This window comes from Hipposideros armiger, unplaced genomic scaffold, assembly GCF_001890085.2.
Source record: "Hipposideros armiger isolate ML-2016 unplaced genomic scaffold, ASM189008v1 scaffold_445, whole genome shotgun sequence".
Taxonomy (NCBI): Eukaryota; Metazoa; Chordata; class Mammalia; order Chiroptera; family Hipposideridae; genus Hipposideros; species Hipposideros armiger.
In genome coordinates, this window is record NW_017731795.1 from 350,941 (window position 1) to 369,562 (window position 18,622).

Sequence of the window (18,622 nt, forward strand, 5' to 3'; positions counted from 1 at the left end):
TGTCCTGAGGGCAATGGCAGCTACGGAAAGGTATGGCTCTGAGGAGTAACTGAATCAGATTTGCTTTTTAGAAAGTTCACTCTTGCTGCCCTCTGGAGAACGGACTGAGAGGAGGAAGCTTAAAGGTGGGGAGCCCAGGTAGGAGTCCATGGCAAGAATCCAGCAGATGGATGACAGCTGTCCATGGCCATGACCACAGAAAGAAGTGGATGCAGGCAGGAGCTTGGGGTTTGGGGGATTGGATGCAGGCGTGTGAAGGAGAGGAGAGAGCCAGGATGGTTCCTGGATACTCGCATGGGTGACGGGTGGAGAGCTGTGCTAGTTAAAGATCAGGGGATGAAGGAAGAGGGGCCCAACCCAGGAGAAGTTGGCCTGTTCAAGATCTGATTTCCTTTCAGGTGCTGTGGGCTTTGGAGTAGGCTATCTAGCAGGTAGTTAGATATATGAAGAGACATTGGGGCTGCGCACATAGATTTGGGAGGCCACTATATGTGGTTACTCACTGCACCCAAGGAAGAGTTCTGGACACCCAGGAAGAGGCCATGTGTGAGATGAGAAAGTCCTAAACACAGAGCCCTTGGGACATTAACATTTAAAGAATAAACAGGAAGTGGAGCCTAGAAAGGATGGAAGAGCAATAACCTGACAGCCTGGGGGACGGTGATGTCATGCGGGTCACGAGAAGACGATTTTTGTGGGTGATGCTATTTTACCACAGCATTTTCAAGCTCGAGACACAGAGGCACGGCAGGCCCCCCTTCTTGGGGAAGCACAGCAGGCCTGGAACTCACGTCTTCTTAGTCCAACCCCAGCCCTCTCCATGATCCCGCCCCCATCACTAGTCTTCAGCATACCTGGCCCGCCACACACACGGGTTCAGCCCTGAAATGGAATCGAAGCATTCCAACCACTTCTGAAACCATGGTAGCCCTCATTGTCATTTAGGGACTTCCTACAAAACCCTAATATTTGTAATTCATTTTACTTAAACCCCACCATGCCAGATTCTTCCCTCCGGGGCACTGGTTTACAATGCAAGTATCCTCAGCAAGCACAGCAGCTGAGGAGAAAGGCGCTGTGGGAAGCGGACACTGAGCGAGGCATGGAGGAGCTGGGAGGAGAGAGGGTAGAGAAAACAAGGTGAAAGGGAGCTGTGACAATGTAGGCGGAAGCAAACAATGACATGATGATAATGATGGTGATGATGACAAGGACAAAATGAGATCCTTGGGTCTAAACGTCCAGCTGCCTGTGGACAGGATGGCAAAGAGCGTCTGTCAGCTGAACAGCATGAGAAATGTTTTAGAATCAACAGCAGTTAACTGTCATTGGTATATGACTCCAGTTTACAAAGCTCTTTGATGATTGTCATTGGAGACAATCAGCCATCCGGTGAGGCAGGTGTTATATGGTTTACTTCATGGATGAGAAACCCAAGGCACTGGGATGGCAGTGACACAGAGATGCCGTGAAGAGATGTGAAGGCTCTTTGATGCAAGGGTTGAGGAAAGTTCCAGACCCTGGGACACAAAGTAGAAGGTATCACAGGGCTGTCCGCCTCCCAAACCTCTAGGGCTCTGCGGGCATGTTCCTCTGTCTGGCGAGGACACTGTGCCAGGTGCCAGAACTGCCCTAGGCCATTTTGTGAGGTTATTTACTCTTCAGGAGACTGTCAGCAATGGCTGCTCAGCAGGTTCACATAACTGTTACAGAACCACCTCAGACATCTCAGCACTGACCGTGAGGACTGGTCTCCTCATTGCCCACCAGCAGGAGTGGCCACAGGGCTGCCCAAGGTCAGTTCTTACAACGATGGGCAAGGAGGCTCAGGAAACGTGCCCAAGGTCACGCCGCTGGTAAGTGACAGGCTGTCCCTGTAGTCTCTGGCCATTGAATTCTAAGCGCTCTGCTCATCTGAACATCACCAAATAGTATAATGAGCCACTCAGGCAGCAGTTTGCTCTCAAGTTTTATTAGTAGTTGGGTGCTCAGCACCAGAGATGCATAATCTCACTCTCTTTCTTCTGATTCCAATTGACTTGGAGGACTAGATTCATTTTCGGGGTGCTACATTACAGAAGGGGTGCTGACAAACTAGGATGCAAGTGGAAAAGGGGACAGTGATGGTGAAGCCACGGAAATGCTGATGTATTAGAACTGAGCATGTGCGGCCTTCCTGGGAAGGGACGGCTTTGCAGAGACAGGATGGCTAGCTTCAAACACGGGAAGGCTATCAGAGAGAAGAGAAATCAGACTCTTTCCGAGTGGTGTTGGAGAGCAAAATTTGCAGATACAGAGGCTTTTGCTTCATGCAAGTAAGAAGGTCTGAATAATCACAGCCACCCTAAAATGGAATAACATGCCTCATTAGGTAGCAATTGCAACTGATATTAAAGGTATTTGAACAAAACGAAATGATGACTGGAGCCGATACTGCCTTCCTTCTTTTAATTAAATAACTCCTGTCCTCCTGCCACTAAGGTTTAGCAGGGATCCTGGCAGGGCTCTCTGCCCATCCTCCCTCACAGCTGGGTCTGCCCATGTGAATGAGTCCTTGATCCTGAGAGGTGACCAGGCATTTGGCAACTTTTGCGTCTCTTCCTTAAAAGGACATCACTTGCCCTCTCTTCCCCGCTCTTCCCATGGGCTGGAATGAGACAGGGAAGGGCCAGGGAGCTTTGCCTGGATGGCAAGGATGGCACCAGGGTGCCAGGAAAAGCAACAGGACGGATCCCAGGATCACCCACTGGTCCCCAGCCACCTGCCTAACCAGGTACAGTACCATGAAAGCGATACCTGTGTAGCCTGAGTGTCTGTATTTTTGAGTTTCTCTACTAGAGTGGCTTAGCCTGTGTCCCAACCAATACAACTATTTCTGGGCTATGTAGAGACTATGAAGGCATTACATGCAGGTTTGTAAGCAACAACTTCTATATTCTTTTAATTCTATGTACCTCTCCCCCTCAAATGTACCTGCTTTCTTCCCAAACCAGGTGTCCCAACAGTCCTCATCACAGCCAAACATCAGCACTCCATTATGTCAGCGACCTCATTTTTTTTTAAAGTACCAAGTTTCAAAAAAATAAAAAAACTTTTGATCTCCTGATTCCCTTTTATCCTCATATGAAGTCTGTTCCTAAGGCTCATCTTATCTCCCTTTAGGAAACGTCGTCTGCAATGATATAGATGGTAAAGAAATTTTACAGCTCAATTTGTGGTCAGCTAAACTTAAGAATTGGTTTTACAAAAAGCAGTGGTGTTATTATTGATATTGAGCCTGCGTGTGATAACTTACTTTTGTGATTATTTTCCCTGATGGGAGAAAGCCAGATGTCCAGGCCTCCCTGAAGATGAAGGTTTGGACAATGCAAATAGGTTGGCACCAAGTGTATCAGGAATCAAACGCAATTTTGTATTGGTCAAAACACCCAGCCAGAAGAATATTCTGATTTATTAAACGTATCTTTAAGTAAAATACAGGCACTGAGGTAGTAAAATGAGATTCTGGCCTCTGTGCCTGGGTTCTAGGGGAAAATAAGCCAGAGACAGATGGGCCGTTAATTCTGTCCCACAGACGTGCCGTTTTTACTTCAAATCTCATCGCTCCACTCATGATTTTCCTCTTATTCATAATACCCTTACCTCTTTTCTCCTAATTGACGCAAACTCATAAGTTCTTTAAGTTTAAGACTTTGCTCTATAATTTTCCTCCTCTTAATGCATCCCTTGACATCTGGAGTATATAATTCTGGGCCTAATAAAGCTGCCAATAATCGTTCCATATTTCATTTTTACCCACAGTAGCTGCTTCCTAGGTCTTATGTTTTCTGTGGAACGTTTCCTTTTCCAAGCCCACAATAGGTGTTTCATAAATAGATATGAAGCATGGATAATTAAAAGATATGGATCAGCTATTTTTTTCAATGATATGAAAATTATCAATAAAGGGCAAAATAGAAATCCATTCCTCACTGATTAAAAGCAATTCACGAGTATGAATGAATTTCGTTTTTTCACAAACGGACTTTTCAAAAATAAAAGCTTTTGTGAATTTCGAGCTTGCCATTAGCAGCACTTATGATACTGAGCACAAAGGTCCTCATCTCCTTTCACAACTGCCTAATTTGGAAATTATTAAGATTAGCTCTTTCTCAATCCTTTTTAATCATGGGTCAATTAAAAACATCACCATCAGTTTCTGCAGCGCGTGCTTCTCGAATCTCCTCACATGAAACACATTTTGAACCATCTTTCACTTTTAAGTTTTAGCTCCATTAAATTCCTGTCAGCACATCCTTTTTCCCCCCATAGAAACTGAAAGGCAATTACACTTTTTGAAGTCTACCACCAACATTGGAAAAGGAACAAAGATGGAAAACTCTTAGGACTATTCCACAAATAACCTGTGGAGTCTCTCAAAAACAGTTGCCCTTCAAGGCACAGATGTATGAGGAGGTGTATGTCAGCAAAGAAAACGTTCAGGATCCGGCCGAAAGCGGAGTTTATTTGAGGCACTAGTATGGAGCTTCTGGAAGCCACTGATTCAGAGCCACCAGCTCCTTTCCCAGGTATAGAGTGCTCTTCTTGTCCCATTGCATGTTTAGCGGAAGGACCCTGCCCTGGGGGAGCGTTCACATGGCTGCTGCAGGGGCCCAAGAAGGAACTAAGTAGGGATGCTGGGATAGAAATTTCAAGAAAAAAAAAAAAGAACCCAAAACATTTGAGATGAAGGGCTTATTCTAACATGCAAAACACTTGGGAGAGGATATAATGAATCCAGAATGCTCCTCTAACGCTGAATTTTGCACTTAAACATACATTCTCTTAGTAGGGAATAGGAGAATCTTGCAAGAGCACTATACAGGCTAACCTTTATAAACTTGAAGTGCAAAGCAATGAACGCTTAAGGGAAGTAAGGAAGGCCTTGGGGAAATCTAGAAATAGACCACAACTTAGTGGAACCAATGATTAAATATTTACATTTTCCCATAGGCTTTAGTAAAAGACAGTTTCCCTCTGGCAAGATGGATTTGGCGTCCTCTGATGTGAGCTTCTTGCTGCCGCCCAGCATCCGCGCCCCAAGACTGGTAGGCTGGGGAGAAAGGCAGCAAAGACTTGGGCTCTCTCTCCTTCTTCTGCAGGCAGCCGGGCGGCTGCATGGAGGCACTTCCGGGGAGTAGCCCGTGGAAGCCCAAGCCTCTCCCCAGCCCTGTTTATGCTTCCTGAACCCTTACAGACATCACTGATGCTCTCTACCCCCATTCGTTAACTCAGACCTGCCGCGGACTCACCAATCGTTCATACTACCCACATTTGCTGGTCTGGTAACAACCAAACAGTTTCCGGGAAAGGCTGTTCAAGAATTCTCCCCTCCTAACCAAACACAGAGAATTATGCATCCTTTACTTTGCAGCATTTGGGAAGGGGGTGCAGAATCTGCTTCCAGATGTAACATTTTTGTCTTAAGGCTTTATTTTGAAACCATTTTGGGGATGAAGATTCCTTTGAAATGTATGCTGTGAACGCCTGCCAGCCTGGGGATGGTGCCCTGAACGAATGCCCAGCCTCTGCCTTGTGCTCTATGGCCTGCGTGAGCAGGGACATCAGCCCTTTCTCCACCGTCTGTAGTAACCTGGTGGGACTCGGGCAGGGCACATGGGCCAGGCTGCTGGGGCTTTCACTCGGGGATCCTGGGCTGCAACGCTTTTCAAATTGCTGAACTGCTTTTTATATTTCTTTCTGTCTCCTCTCAGCACAACTACTTCAATTACTTGTAGACGTTTGTTGGTGGTTTTTTTGGGGGTGGGGGCTGAGAATCCCTCAGTTCATTAATTTTTAGTCTGTTGTACAATATGGGAGACCAGGAAAACAAGCTTATTTGATTTCTTATAAGATGATCTAGGGTAAGGCCCTATGAGTATGGGTCTGTCCAACCCAGAACGTTCACGGGTCTTACTGTATGTTCAGGGGACACTTAGTGACCTTCTCTTCTGCTTCATCAATTCTCTGGTGTCAGCTGTTTCAATTACTCAGCCTGTTGGATGGTGTCCTCCACAGCCACGACCCTGTTATGACCACACATGGCGTCTTTTGGCCGAGGGTCTGTGCATCGCTCACAAACCAAGACTGCAAAGCGAACCTTACCTTTTTGTAGAGACCCCTCAGATCTCGGTACTGCCACATGCTGTTAAGGACCTGAGATGCGGCCTTGACCACTTTTGGAGAGTGTCTGATAAAGAAAAGACAGGACATGCAAGATGGTGAGTGGGCAGCTGGTTTCACATGGACACAACGTGTCAGCAAATGGCAACGGTAAACCTCCCCGTGGCTTTCTGGCTCCTTTCCTGCCAGCCCAGGGAGTACCAGGCATGGCTCTACCTCCCTCTTATCAACACACCCCTGAGGGGGAGAGGCGGGAACGCAGCACACCTGGGCGAATGTGTTCCCAGTGCAAACAGAACAGCAGTGCACTGAGTCAGAATGCAAATGTAGCATTTGACTCCGAAATGGAACAGAAAGAAGAGAGAAATAGTGATTAGGAAGGGCCAGATTCAGGAGTTTTAATGGCAGTGTTGTTCAACGTCTGTGTAGTAAGATGAAAAAAGACAGTCATTTTCTCAGCTGAATCATGAGAGCACATATCGTGTTGGCTCTCCAAGCCTGCGTGACTACAGGACTTGCTCTTCACCTGCTGCTGATGCCAAGGCCGAGAGACTGGCAGTGCGGGCAGACGTGCGCACATATTCTTACACTTATATAAAGAATACAAAAGCATCAATAAGTAAAACCCTTCATACAGTTACAGGTCCATCCTTTGGACCACAGTGAGAAAGTAAGGTTGCATAAGCCATTGAACTACTTTCTGGTTCTTACCATGTTTTTGAGTCATGGCTTTGAAATCACTATGAAACTAGAGCTAAGTATTTGGCATCTCACAACAGATACTAGATCAATAAATCTGGGTTGATGTAATTCCATCAAATTCTTGGAAGTCACTCTGACCAGTGGGGAGGAAACTATTAGCTATTCTTTGTTCTAACAGGCTGGTTCCACGACCAGCTGCATAATTCTAGTGGCTGCCACTGACACTGTGCCTACATCAGAGCTGGCACGCTTTTTCTATCAAAGGTCAGATAAATATCCTTTGCTTTGGGGGGCATACGGTCTTGGTCCAGCTACTCAGCTCTGCCAATGTAGCACGAGCGGAGTCATATATAATACATAAATGAATGGATGTGGCTGTGTTCCAATCAAGTGTTATCTACAAAAGTAGGTGGTAGGTGGGATTTGGCCCATGGGTCATAGTTTTCCAACGCTGGTCTATCTGAATGGTGACTCCTGGAGTAGCACAGGACATAAACATTCATGAAGACTCCAATATGAAGTCCATCCCTGAAGCTGACCCGTGCTGTAGTGGCCCACGGATGCCCTGAAAAGAATATCTGAAGTGAGGCCAAAAATGCCTTTGAAATAAAACAGCCTTTGAAATAGAAAGTGAGCACACAGATGGTCAGATGGGATCAGGGATGGGGTTTGATTTGATAGCCACATAAATGGATGTTGTGAGGACACGTGTTTTGTAATGCAAGTATGGGATGCTAATATATGGCCAAATAAATGTGTAGCATTTTCCTGGATCTTTACATTTGCAATTTAGACCAACTAAGTTTAAGGTTTTTTTCATCCATTTACTCGCTGGTTACAGTAACAGTCACTCTTACTATTATTAACATTTAGTATTATTATTACTATTATTATTGCAATTCAATGTAGCTGTGTTAGAAAACCTATTAGTTATATCAAATACTTTTAAAAGAAGAAAATACAGAGTTCTTATAAATTCCAAAATTTTTTCTGTATGAAAGATGAATTCTATTTAAGTAACATATGTGTTTTCTTTTTAAGAAAATAGATGGTTGCTAAATGATTTCATAATTTATGTTAGTATCATGTTTTAAATATAATATTAAATTTTTTTTACTTAAAGGCAGAGAATTTTGGTCTTCTTATGGATATAGACACAGATACCTTTTAGTCTTATATAATCAATGATGAACAAAGATTAAATACTACTCTTTGCTGTATTTTATCATTGTTAGCTAGATTTTTGTCCATGACAATAGTCAAACAACTCTAGAGGAATGTATATTAATATTCAGGTAGTGATAATGTAGTTGAAACATATTTAGTATGCAAAAATTCCTCTGACACAGTGTAATTTTTTGTCTCTACCTCTTGCTTAGTTACAAAATAGAGAGAGGCTGTAAATACCTGAGGAATAACAGGTTTTAACTTCTCAGTTAACATGCCAATATGCCTCAGTGTTATAATAACATGTGAAGGTCAAAGAAACATTGTTTTCTTTTTAGGCTTTAATTTTGATCCAACCACTTAGACTGGTACTATAGCAACTTTAGCAACTTTTACTCGGAAAACTATAACTATTGACTGAAGGACTTGAACAATTGAGTGTTTCTAATGTGACAAGTGATTATAACCTCAGCCACAATACACAGTTCCTTACTGACAAGTAACAGTTGAGACTGTTAATGGCTTTTCTGTCTTATCACAAAATACAGTGACACATTCAATACGATTTCCTATATGACTGTTAAAACTAGAAAACAAAAAAAACAATTGCACTTTTGAAACAGATGGATGCAATGGAATGTCCATAATGGGTGTTTAAAGTGGTGTGAACAGAATAATGTAAGTTATCAAGACTTCAAAATAGTAAGTATAAGACTCCTGTAAGAGTCATCGACAATGATACAACGTCTGATCTTCACTGGAGTTGTCAAATTAGGGGTGGCTGAAGATTTCAGTTGGTGAAATTCATTGTGAGTGTTCAACACGGCCACTAGCAGCAGGAGCCCAGAACACCAGCCCCAGTGGCTGTGTTAACATGACACGGTGCACTGTGCAGTTCAAACAGACTGTGATTGGCACCTTGATGATCTGACTCATTAATATCATGATGCATGTAAGCCTGTGAATATTTAGAAATAAAACATATAGATACATAAAACGGAGAATCACAGCTAGGCCAATTTTTTCATCTGTGTTTTCCCAAGTTTAAAAATCAGGATTGAACTAATGTCTGTAAATATTTTTTTAAGGACAATGTAAGGAGGACAGACGTGTAAGCATTTTATAAATTAACTAGAGTAAATTGATATCCCTCCCCTTTTCCAATTATAAAATCAGCCCCAATTCCAAAAATTCTATTTTCAATAAAGAATTTCTATTTCATTAAAGCATGTCTAGAAGGCTGTGGGGATCTCACTAACTTACTGTCATAATAGAATTGAATAATAAATGGTGAGTTTAGTGCTAAGATGCAGAGAAATTCTTTTGGATTCATTTTAAGAGCGGTGAGAAGTAATAACCAAATTGAAATGTAGGTGGGAGATGAGGATACTGCAATGATAAAAACTTTGTTTTGATCCTCAAATTAGTCACTATATAAAAACGAGATAAACTAAGTGAAAGAGCGGATGAAAACGACTAAGCAGGAGAACTATAACTGGGAGATGCTTGACTCAACTCAGTTCAATACTTCTTATTAAACTCGTAAATTCAGACTGTTAACATTGAAAAAAAAAGGAATGATGAAATGAAACAAATGACTATTCCATAATGAAATTTTCACTCAATTAAAGGAAACTGATGAGATCACCTGTAGTGAAAGAAACTTCTCATTAACAATAATCAAGAGTGGACCAGACCTAAGAGGACCCTTTTCTGGATTGGCAGTGTAAATATATGCCATTTCATAAATGGTTTCCTCAAATGATTCTTTAGTTGGTTTCACCAAATAATTTTCTTTAACCACAGGACCAATAAAAACATCTTGTTTCTTTAAGGCCCGTTTAGTAATGCTTACTGCAGTAGAAACGCTCACACAGTTGGAAGGAATTAATATATGTGCCCCTCCCCCCGCCCAAGCTCTCTAGTCTTACAATTCAGAGAAAATACTTTAATATTTGAATGTCTTATGATTTTAGACAAATATGTCAGAGGGTTTTTTGTGGACTATGGTTTTCTTGTGTGTATATATGTTTGCTTACAAAAGCATGAACACGTTACATTTTTAATGTTCACGACAGGTAAGCATTTCAATGAGAGATGCCAAAAGTCTACTGAAGCTATATAGAAAAGAAAACCATGTGGCTTCCTGCATATGTAGAATAGCTTATTGTAAATACAGCATCGTAAGGTACAACTCAAGCCAACCATCTACATTGCACTATTATTACCCAAGTCCAATGGGGCTAGTTGATGTAGAAAAGCACTCAAATCCTAATACTGAAATGTTGAGTGAATCTATTTGGAGGTCTCAGTGTGCAGAAGTCCTGAAACTTCTTTTAGAATACAATGGTGATATCCTGAATTAAATGAAATAATCAAAGAATTTCCAAAAAGTCTCAACGTACATCCCTCACAGCCTTTAATAACAAAAGAAAAAATATTAGGTGTAAAGGAATGGGGGTGGGGTGGGGAGGTCAGCGGATGTAAAGTCAAGAAAGGGTCTCTTGATAACAAAAGGTTTACCCTTTGAATCTTATTTGATTCCACTGAGGGACTTCCAGGAGGTGAAATTTAATTAAGGTTAGTGGATGTTCCTGTAAAATTGACAGCTCGCTGATACGCTGACACTCTGGCTCGTGAAGCTATTTTTCAGTTGCACACGATAAGATACCACTGATTCTTAAATTCAATTGGGGACATGCCTATTTGTGGCGGTGTAGTTCCTTTTACACGGAGCCTCGTGTCTCTTGATTCCATTCGCGTCGATGTCCTCCTTCCTCACTGCCATCCCCTCTACCTGGGAAAGTTCTATTTATCCTTTCAAGATGGTCATGTCTCCCAGGATGTATATTATGACAGCCTTCCCTCAGTTTTAGACTGGACAGTAGTATAGGCATCGTGACATGTTAAATTAAATCATTTGCCCCAAATGCACAGCTAATAAGAGAGGGTGCTATTCTCTTACTAGCATGGAGTTCTCTGACAACATCACACTCCCCCTTACCTGCCCTACATGATGACCAGCTATATAGAGCTGAAGAGGCAAAGAGCAAAAAGATGCAGCTCTGCCATCAACCCTGGGACCTGCAGCCATAGAGGGACACTGCCCAGAATACTTTCATGTGGCTGAGTTAAGTTCCGCGTTGAAGGAACATAGCCGTGTGTGACTCTGGCTTCTCAGGTCTTCCTTTCCAGTATGACAGTAGTCACCAAGTCATGAGTTAGTAATCAGATGGAAACTACCAGTAAGGTCAACTTTCACTGTGGGGTGGGAGGACTGGAAACCATCTGCTGTTTTCGTTCTCTTGCTTTTCAGGGACAAATGCTTTCCAGTGACATTCAATGGTGTTACCCATAACCAGGGGCCGTCGGGCACACTTAGAACCCATCCTGCCAACACCAATTCTCTGGCGACAGGATGTCACCATCCGACTTACTTGTCTCCTTTGCTTTTAGAGATGCCGACCAGTTTCTCGATGCCGCCCGCATCCCGTAAGGCCTTGGCGTTCTCCATGTTCTTGGTGATCACTTCGTGCAGGGTGCAGCAGACGGCTGTCACCGTGTCATCTGACATGGCCTTGCTCGCTGCATTGTTGCTGTTGTTCCCACCTGGAAGCCTGTGGACCAGGTCTCGCATGGCGTATTTGCCTTGGGGGAAAAAAGAGATAAAGGGAAGAGCTGAAATGAGGCCAAAATGGAAGCAGAGGGCAGAGGGAGAGGTGCAGACTGGGGAGAAAAAGAGGCCACAGGAGGCCACATTCACGCACTACTGTCTGTTTCCCATCTCTGAATATTCTCCACTGGGTAACTGTGCACAGACAGACAGCGCAGTTATTTCCTCATGGTGAATGCATGGGCTTGGCCGCTAGATGGATGTGGGACTGCATCCTTGGGCAAGTTATTTCATTGCCTTTAAACCTCAACTTTCCAAACCCGTAAAGCAAGAACAATAATGGTTTATATTTGATGAGGTTGTTGTAAAGATTAAATGAGTAAATGTGTGTGGAAAGCATTTAACACACAGGGATTACTGAGGATGCAGGACTCAACAGATGTTGACAATCAGTAGGTTCCTTCTTGATATTCACAGCAGTCAAGAAAACATGGTAAGTCTAACATGCTCAGATGGGAGTGATGTTGGGACTCGTATTATTTAACAAGCAAGAGTCAAACCACAGATCAGTGGATGTCATGATCATATACTTGACTTTAGAGTTCTGGCCTCTATGAAGCAAAGAGAAACATTTAAAGCAAGGGAGAGAGGCTTTACAAATAATACATAACTATGTGTCCTTCTAAGTAGGATGACTGGATAACCCACTTGTCTCGATGGGATTTTGTCGTAGGGCTCTACCAAATAACATTTACTAATTTGATGTTTTCCTTCGTGTGAAAATCAAATCAAATCCAACTTTGCTTCCTTAATTCGCTTTATCATTATTAATCTTGTGACTCCCAATGATAAAGCTACTGATAATGACAACTTTATGGAGTACTTTTAGTTTACAAACCACTTTAGGCATTACCAAGAACCCTGCAAGACCAATAATTCATCCCACCTGCAGCTTCCAATTATGTTCCATTAATTTACTTCCAGAACTAAGTAAATGAGTGGCTGTGGCAAAGTTGGCTGTTCTTAAATTTTTCAGATGGAATTGGCACATCTCCAAAGTTAAATCGCTTCCTTGTCTCCCATCCCCCATTAGATATATTGAGCTAGCCTCTAAAAACTAGTTGAAATATTTTCCCTCCATACGTGTCTCCAGAGTGGAGCATTTTCCTTGCTGTTTAACTCTGGTGCTTGCTGGCTGGGGATAGAAAAAGGAGCCCTGTGGGAGGAGGCAATGATATCTTCATAAATTAAACCCAGGCCCTTGTAACTTTGGTATCTGCTCCTATCCTATGTATAAAGGGCTTATTTTAGCCTGGACAAAAAATGCTGATGTCTAAATCACTGAAATAGCAAAGTGTCTTCATTTACTTTGTGACAGCTGAGAAGTGTGTGACAAAAATGGTTTGCCTGAAAACCCCTAAATGTAGCATATTTATTTTCTAATGACAGCACTTTGAATAGTCTGGAGAAGATCCTTTGTCTGTGGGCAGCCCTCTGAGCAACTTGCTTTATCTGTTTATCATTAAATCGCATTCAGCTCTGGCTCACAGGGTCCTTTGTCGAGCTCAGCCTGCTGGCGACTTGATCAGTTCGTTAACCCTCACAAACCATTTTGGGACAAACCTGGGTTTTGCAGAAGATGGATGGGTTCTTTTTGTTTTTTCTTTATAAGGGAAGTGAGGGAGGAAGGAATCAGAAAATGATTTCAATGATTGTGTGTACAGGGGCTTTCACAATCCTGACGGACTATGGAAGACTGGTTTGTGACCTTGGACCTTGTCAAGGTCGATAGCAAAACAAGGAGAGAAGATTCGGCTGCAGTGGTTTCTAGTGTTTGTTGTTATTGTCATTTTTTAAAATCACAGCAGATGAATTTGAAGATCTAGTTTTATCCTGCATGGCTTTCCAACCATTGAGCCCTTAACGAGATATAAGGTGTCCCTGTAACTTTCAGGTGGCAGGGACAGCCACGTCCCTCCAGAACAGCCCCAGTGTGCCATACAAACACTATCATTTCCCATGTGCTCCACGGCGTGGAAAACAGCAGAATCACTGCCATGTATAACCGGCCACAGCCTGTAGAGGAAACCCACTGGAATGATTTTATTTTTATTATTTCTAATATAGTTCACTGACATTTTACTAGGCAATTGGACATTTTTCATTTAGTCTATCTATTAGCCTATTTGGAGGGATACATTTTTAGTCTATATTTTGACCATCCAAGTGGAGAAACAAATCAAGTAAAATTATCCCAAAGGGGAGAAGACCTCTGGGCAAAATATGTAAATTCTCTTACAGGCATACAGTTGCTTTAGCCTTTGATATGCTGCTGAGAAAATCTGTCTTCTCACACTGGAACTTGAAGCCCATCTCCATATAAAATTTGGGGAGCAAAATAGCTTTTTAGCCTTTTCTTATGTTTAGCAACTTTGAGGCTAATGGGGGTGGGGAGATATAATAAGGACTATAGAATAATGACAGCCACGAGTGACCATGTGTGGTATGCTAATAACAGGGGTTCAGGGAAGGGAGAAATTAGATTGGACATAGGGTGTCATGTCTGCTTCCATGATATAGAAAGTAGATGCTTAGGATTTGTTCTATAGGTCAGGGGAGCCATGAAGTATTTTACAAAGAGGATTCTTGTACATAGAAGGAAGCTTTCAGAATAATAAGACTGAAGGTGGGAGAAACAGGTCGTCTTTTCCTTGACAATCAAGCTTTCTCTCTGCACTTCTATATTAGCATTGCAACTCATTTTATAATTTCTTTTTCCCCTAAGTTTATAAACAGAAGAAAGAGTGAAAAAGCCACTCCTGTTGCCTAATAAGAGGAATCTTGACACCTCCCCCCACCTCTTCCCTACACCTCAGTCAGGCTTTGGGTCTGAGATTTGAGGTCTGAGATTTTTTGGGAGGGGAAAGGAGTTAACTGCCTTTTGGAGCCAATTCTCTTTCTATGCCCCAGGGATGATGAAGAAAAGTTGCAAGGTGGGTGAGCCTAACTTTAATGTTCACAGCCTGACACCATCAAGACGATCACACTGGTTTTGTTTTGGTTTTTGGTTTGGTTAAGTTTCAGACAGAGGACTAGATGGACACAGGTTCTTCTTGGGCTAAGGGGGGGAGTGGTTGTACCACCAGGTGGACGCTGTCTCTCCAGGAATCTGGCAGAGGAACACATTGGAGGGTCTGCACCGGCCCATCAAGGGCACCTGGAGCTCAGCAGTGCCCCTGCAGGACGCTGGGACCTGTACAGATGCAGAGACCCTAAGAGCACAGGCCTCCCCTGCAGTTGAGCCCGCCATGCGGCAGAGGAGCTTCCTGTCTTAGAATGAACTGCTGAGGCTCTCAACTGCAGACTGAGGACTGCTCCCCCTTCCTCTGCATTGAATTTGGTTTAAAAATAAGTACATGATATGACACAGACCAAATGTCATAGAGTGATTCATGCTGATAACATTGAGCAGGTGGCTGTAATATTTCAGGACAAAGACACGTAGCTACAAAGAGCCGACCATGGGGCGACCAGGGACAGCAGGGCAGCCATGATGGAGGTCCCTAAGATGCAACTGACAAGGCTTGGAGTCCAGTAAAATGCTGGGATTAATGGAAAGAAAGGGGATTCAGAAATTTCTAGCTGGGACAATGAGATGGATAGTGAAAAACAAGTGAATGCTAAGGTTTAATAATAGTAATGGATAAGTTGAATTTCTATTTAATTTTTTCACACAAAGAAGAATATACACAATTAGTAACATCATATGGGAGAATTGCACAGAAAAATCCTTTCAGAGAGAAAAGCTAGTCATCAGGTTTAAAGACACCTAGATTTGTGAAAGCAAAGTGGATACCTGGCCCTGCATCCATTTGGAATCAGTGTGCTTCCCATTATCCACTATCATGGGATCACATGGTACAAAAGAAAAGCACATTTTCCCTGAGATCAAAACAAAACAAAACACAAATCCACCATCACCAACAACAAAGAGGTCACTCTGTTTTGCTCAAATTTCTAACAGAAATGAATCCTTGGGCCAGCTCTTCTAAGTTATTCGTTTCTAATGAAAATAACTTCATTTCTGACTTGTGCAATACTGATATGAGAGGACTAGTGGAGATATTACAATTGTGTTAAAAAAAACACCTGTTTGCATCAATGATAGACCAACCATAATCTTGTAATTTTGCCACTGTTTCCTGAGTGTGTGCGCATGTGTCTAAATTGCAAGCAAAAATGATTTTCTCTTTATATGCTTCTTTCTGGTAGTCTTCTGCTTGGAGTTAGGCACATGAGGTGCCTGGATGGACTCAGGAGACCTAACAAACTCTGTCACCCAAGAAGGGAACTCTTTGCTGAGCTCTTGTACAGACAAGAACTGGTGGGAATTTCATGATGGGCAACAGAGCTTGCTGACTGCTTCTGTTTCTATGTTGTTTGTTTGTGACTGTTTCAATTTTTGTTTCAGAACTAAACCTATTCCTGGTATTGATTTGTGCATTGCCATGAAGTTTCCTTATTGGTGGCAGCAATATTGAGTAGTGGTTTTACGGTCTAACCACACGCACTCTGTAAGATGGCAGACAACAGAGAAGTCCTGTGAGCATTTCCTGCACCGATTACGTACTTGAATCTCTTTGGATCACTGATAGAATCTTCTGTATAGCTGGTGTTTGTGGTGCATCATTATAAATTCAAATCTCTCAAACCAACTTTACAGAACATATATTAAAAAAAATGTCAGCTGGAATGTCTGCAGCCGGGATCAGAAACACCCCCACTCCTGAGTCTCTGAGGTCTTAGCATCTCTTTAGCTTCCCTGTTTCTGGAGCTGCTAGAAGTGACCTGTGAGTTTTTGCTGAGATGCTCTAAATTTACTTTTTTTCTTCAATTTTTTATTGTGTTAATATACACATTATATAAAATTTACCCTTTATCCATTTTAAGTGTACAATTCAGTGATATTAAGAAAATTCATTTTGTTGTGCAACCATCACCACCATCTATCTCCAGAACTCTTTTCATCTTGCAAAACTGAACTCTAGGCTGCTAAACATTAACTTCTCACCTACCATCCCCTAAAAACCAACATTCAACTTTCTATCTCTATGATTTTGACTACTCTAAGTGTCTCATCTAAGTGGACTCATACAGTATATGTCTTGATGTGACTTACTGCATTTAGCATAACGTCCTCAAGTTTCATTCATATTGTAACATATCAGAATTCAGTTTCTTTATAAGTCTAAGTAATGTTCCATTGTGTGCATACACCATATTTTGCTTATCTATTCATCTGTTGGTGGACACTTGGGTTGCTTCCTCATTTTAGCTATTGTGAATAATCCTACTATAAACATGGGTGTACAAATATCCTATCACTTTCAAACTATATGTCTTTGGATATAAAGTGAGTCTCCTGAAGAGAGCGTGTCATTGGATCATATTTTAAAAAATACATTCTGCCAATCTCTGTCCTTTGATTGGAGAGTTTATTCCCCTTATGTATATTTTAAAGTTGATCTTTTATTAAAGTATAGTTGACATGCAATATTATATTAGTTTCAGGTATATGGCCTACTGATTCGACATTTATATATCTTACCATGTGATCACCACGATAAGGCTAGTAACTATCTGTCGCCATGCAAAGTTATTACGATATTATTAACTACATTCCCTATGCTGTACATGACATCCCCATGATTTATTTCTTTTATAACTGGAAGTTTGTAGCTTTTATTCCCCTCTACCTTTGTCAGTGTGGTATTATTTATGATAGCCAAGACATGGAAGCAACCTAGATGTTCATTGAGAGATGATGGAGAAAGAAGATATGGTATATTACTTAGCAATAAAAAAGAATAAAATCTTGCCATTCACAGCAATATGGATGGACCCAGAGGATAAAATGATAAGTGAAATAAGTCAGACAGAGAAAGACAAATACTGCGTGATTTCACTTATATGTGGAATCTAAAGACAAACAAAAAAGTACAGGGTCATAGATACAGAGAGTAATCCATTTACACTTAAAATAATTACTGATAAGGAAGGGCTTGTGTTATTTTGCTATCTGTTTTCTATATATACCTTGTAGCCTTTTGTCCCTCATTTCCTGTATTACTGTCTCTTTTGTGTTTATTTGATTTTGTAGTGATGTTTTAATTCCTTTTTCATTTCCTTTGGTGCATATTCTATAACTATTTTCTTTGTGGTTACCATGGGGATTACATTTAATATTCTAAAGTTATAACACTTTATTTTAAATTGATCCCAATTTAACTTCAATAACATACAAAAACTGCTTGTTATAACTCCATCTCCACCTCTTTCAGTTATGGATGTCACAAAATTAGGTCTTTGTATGTTGTGTGTCAAAAACCATAAAATAGTAATTTTTTTTAATGCACTAGTCTCTTAAATCATGTAGAAAATAAAAAGTGACGTTACAAACTGTTCTTAGACTATACTAGCTTTTATAATTACCCATGCATTTACTTCTACTGAGATACATATTTCCTTATATGGCTTCTAGTTACTGTCCTTTATTTCAAGCCGCAGGATTTCCTTTACTTGCAAGGCAGGTCTAATGATAACAAACTTCCTTGGCTTTTGCCTGGGGATGTCTTAATTTCTTATTCATTTTTGAAGGAGGGTTTGGCTCAATATAGGATTCTTGGTTGACAGTTTTTTTCTTTTAGCACATTGAAAATATCTCCTCCTGGCTTAACAGTTTCTGATGAGGAATCTTATTGAGGGTCCCTTGTATGTGAGGAGTCACTTCTGTTTTGCTGCTTTCAAGATTCAATGTGTTTATATCTTAGGACAGTTTGATTATCTGTCTTATTGTGGGTCTCTTTGGTTTTTTTTTTTTAGCTGAGCCATCCCGCCACCTGTTGGCAGCTCACGGCTGCTCAGCTCGGGCTGACTCGAACCGCTATTGCTCAGAGCTCAAACTCTTGAGCGAGCTCT

At 41.7% G+C, this 18,622-nt stretch overlaps 1 protein-coding gene across 7 annotated transcripts in view; it reads right to left on the reverse strand.

The window, feature by feature from the left end:
• Positions 1 to 18,622, reverse strand: part of CTNND2 (catenin delta 2) — an 848,542-nt gene that overhangs the window by 36,916 nt on the left and 793,004 nt on the right. For all 7 annotated transcript variants that reach the window (XM_019665518.1, XM_019665517.1, XM_019665519.1 and 4 more), the window contains 2 exons: positions 11,469 to 11,679; positions 6,145 to 6,229 (listed from right to left, as the gene is read on the reverse strand). In XM_019665518.1, coding sequence (XP_019521063.1) covers positions 6,145 to 6,229; positions 11,469 to 11,679 — 296 coding nt within the window. The remainder of the gene's footprint in view (positions 1 to 6,144; positions 6,230 to 11,468; positions 11,680 to 18,622) is intronic.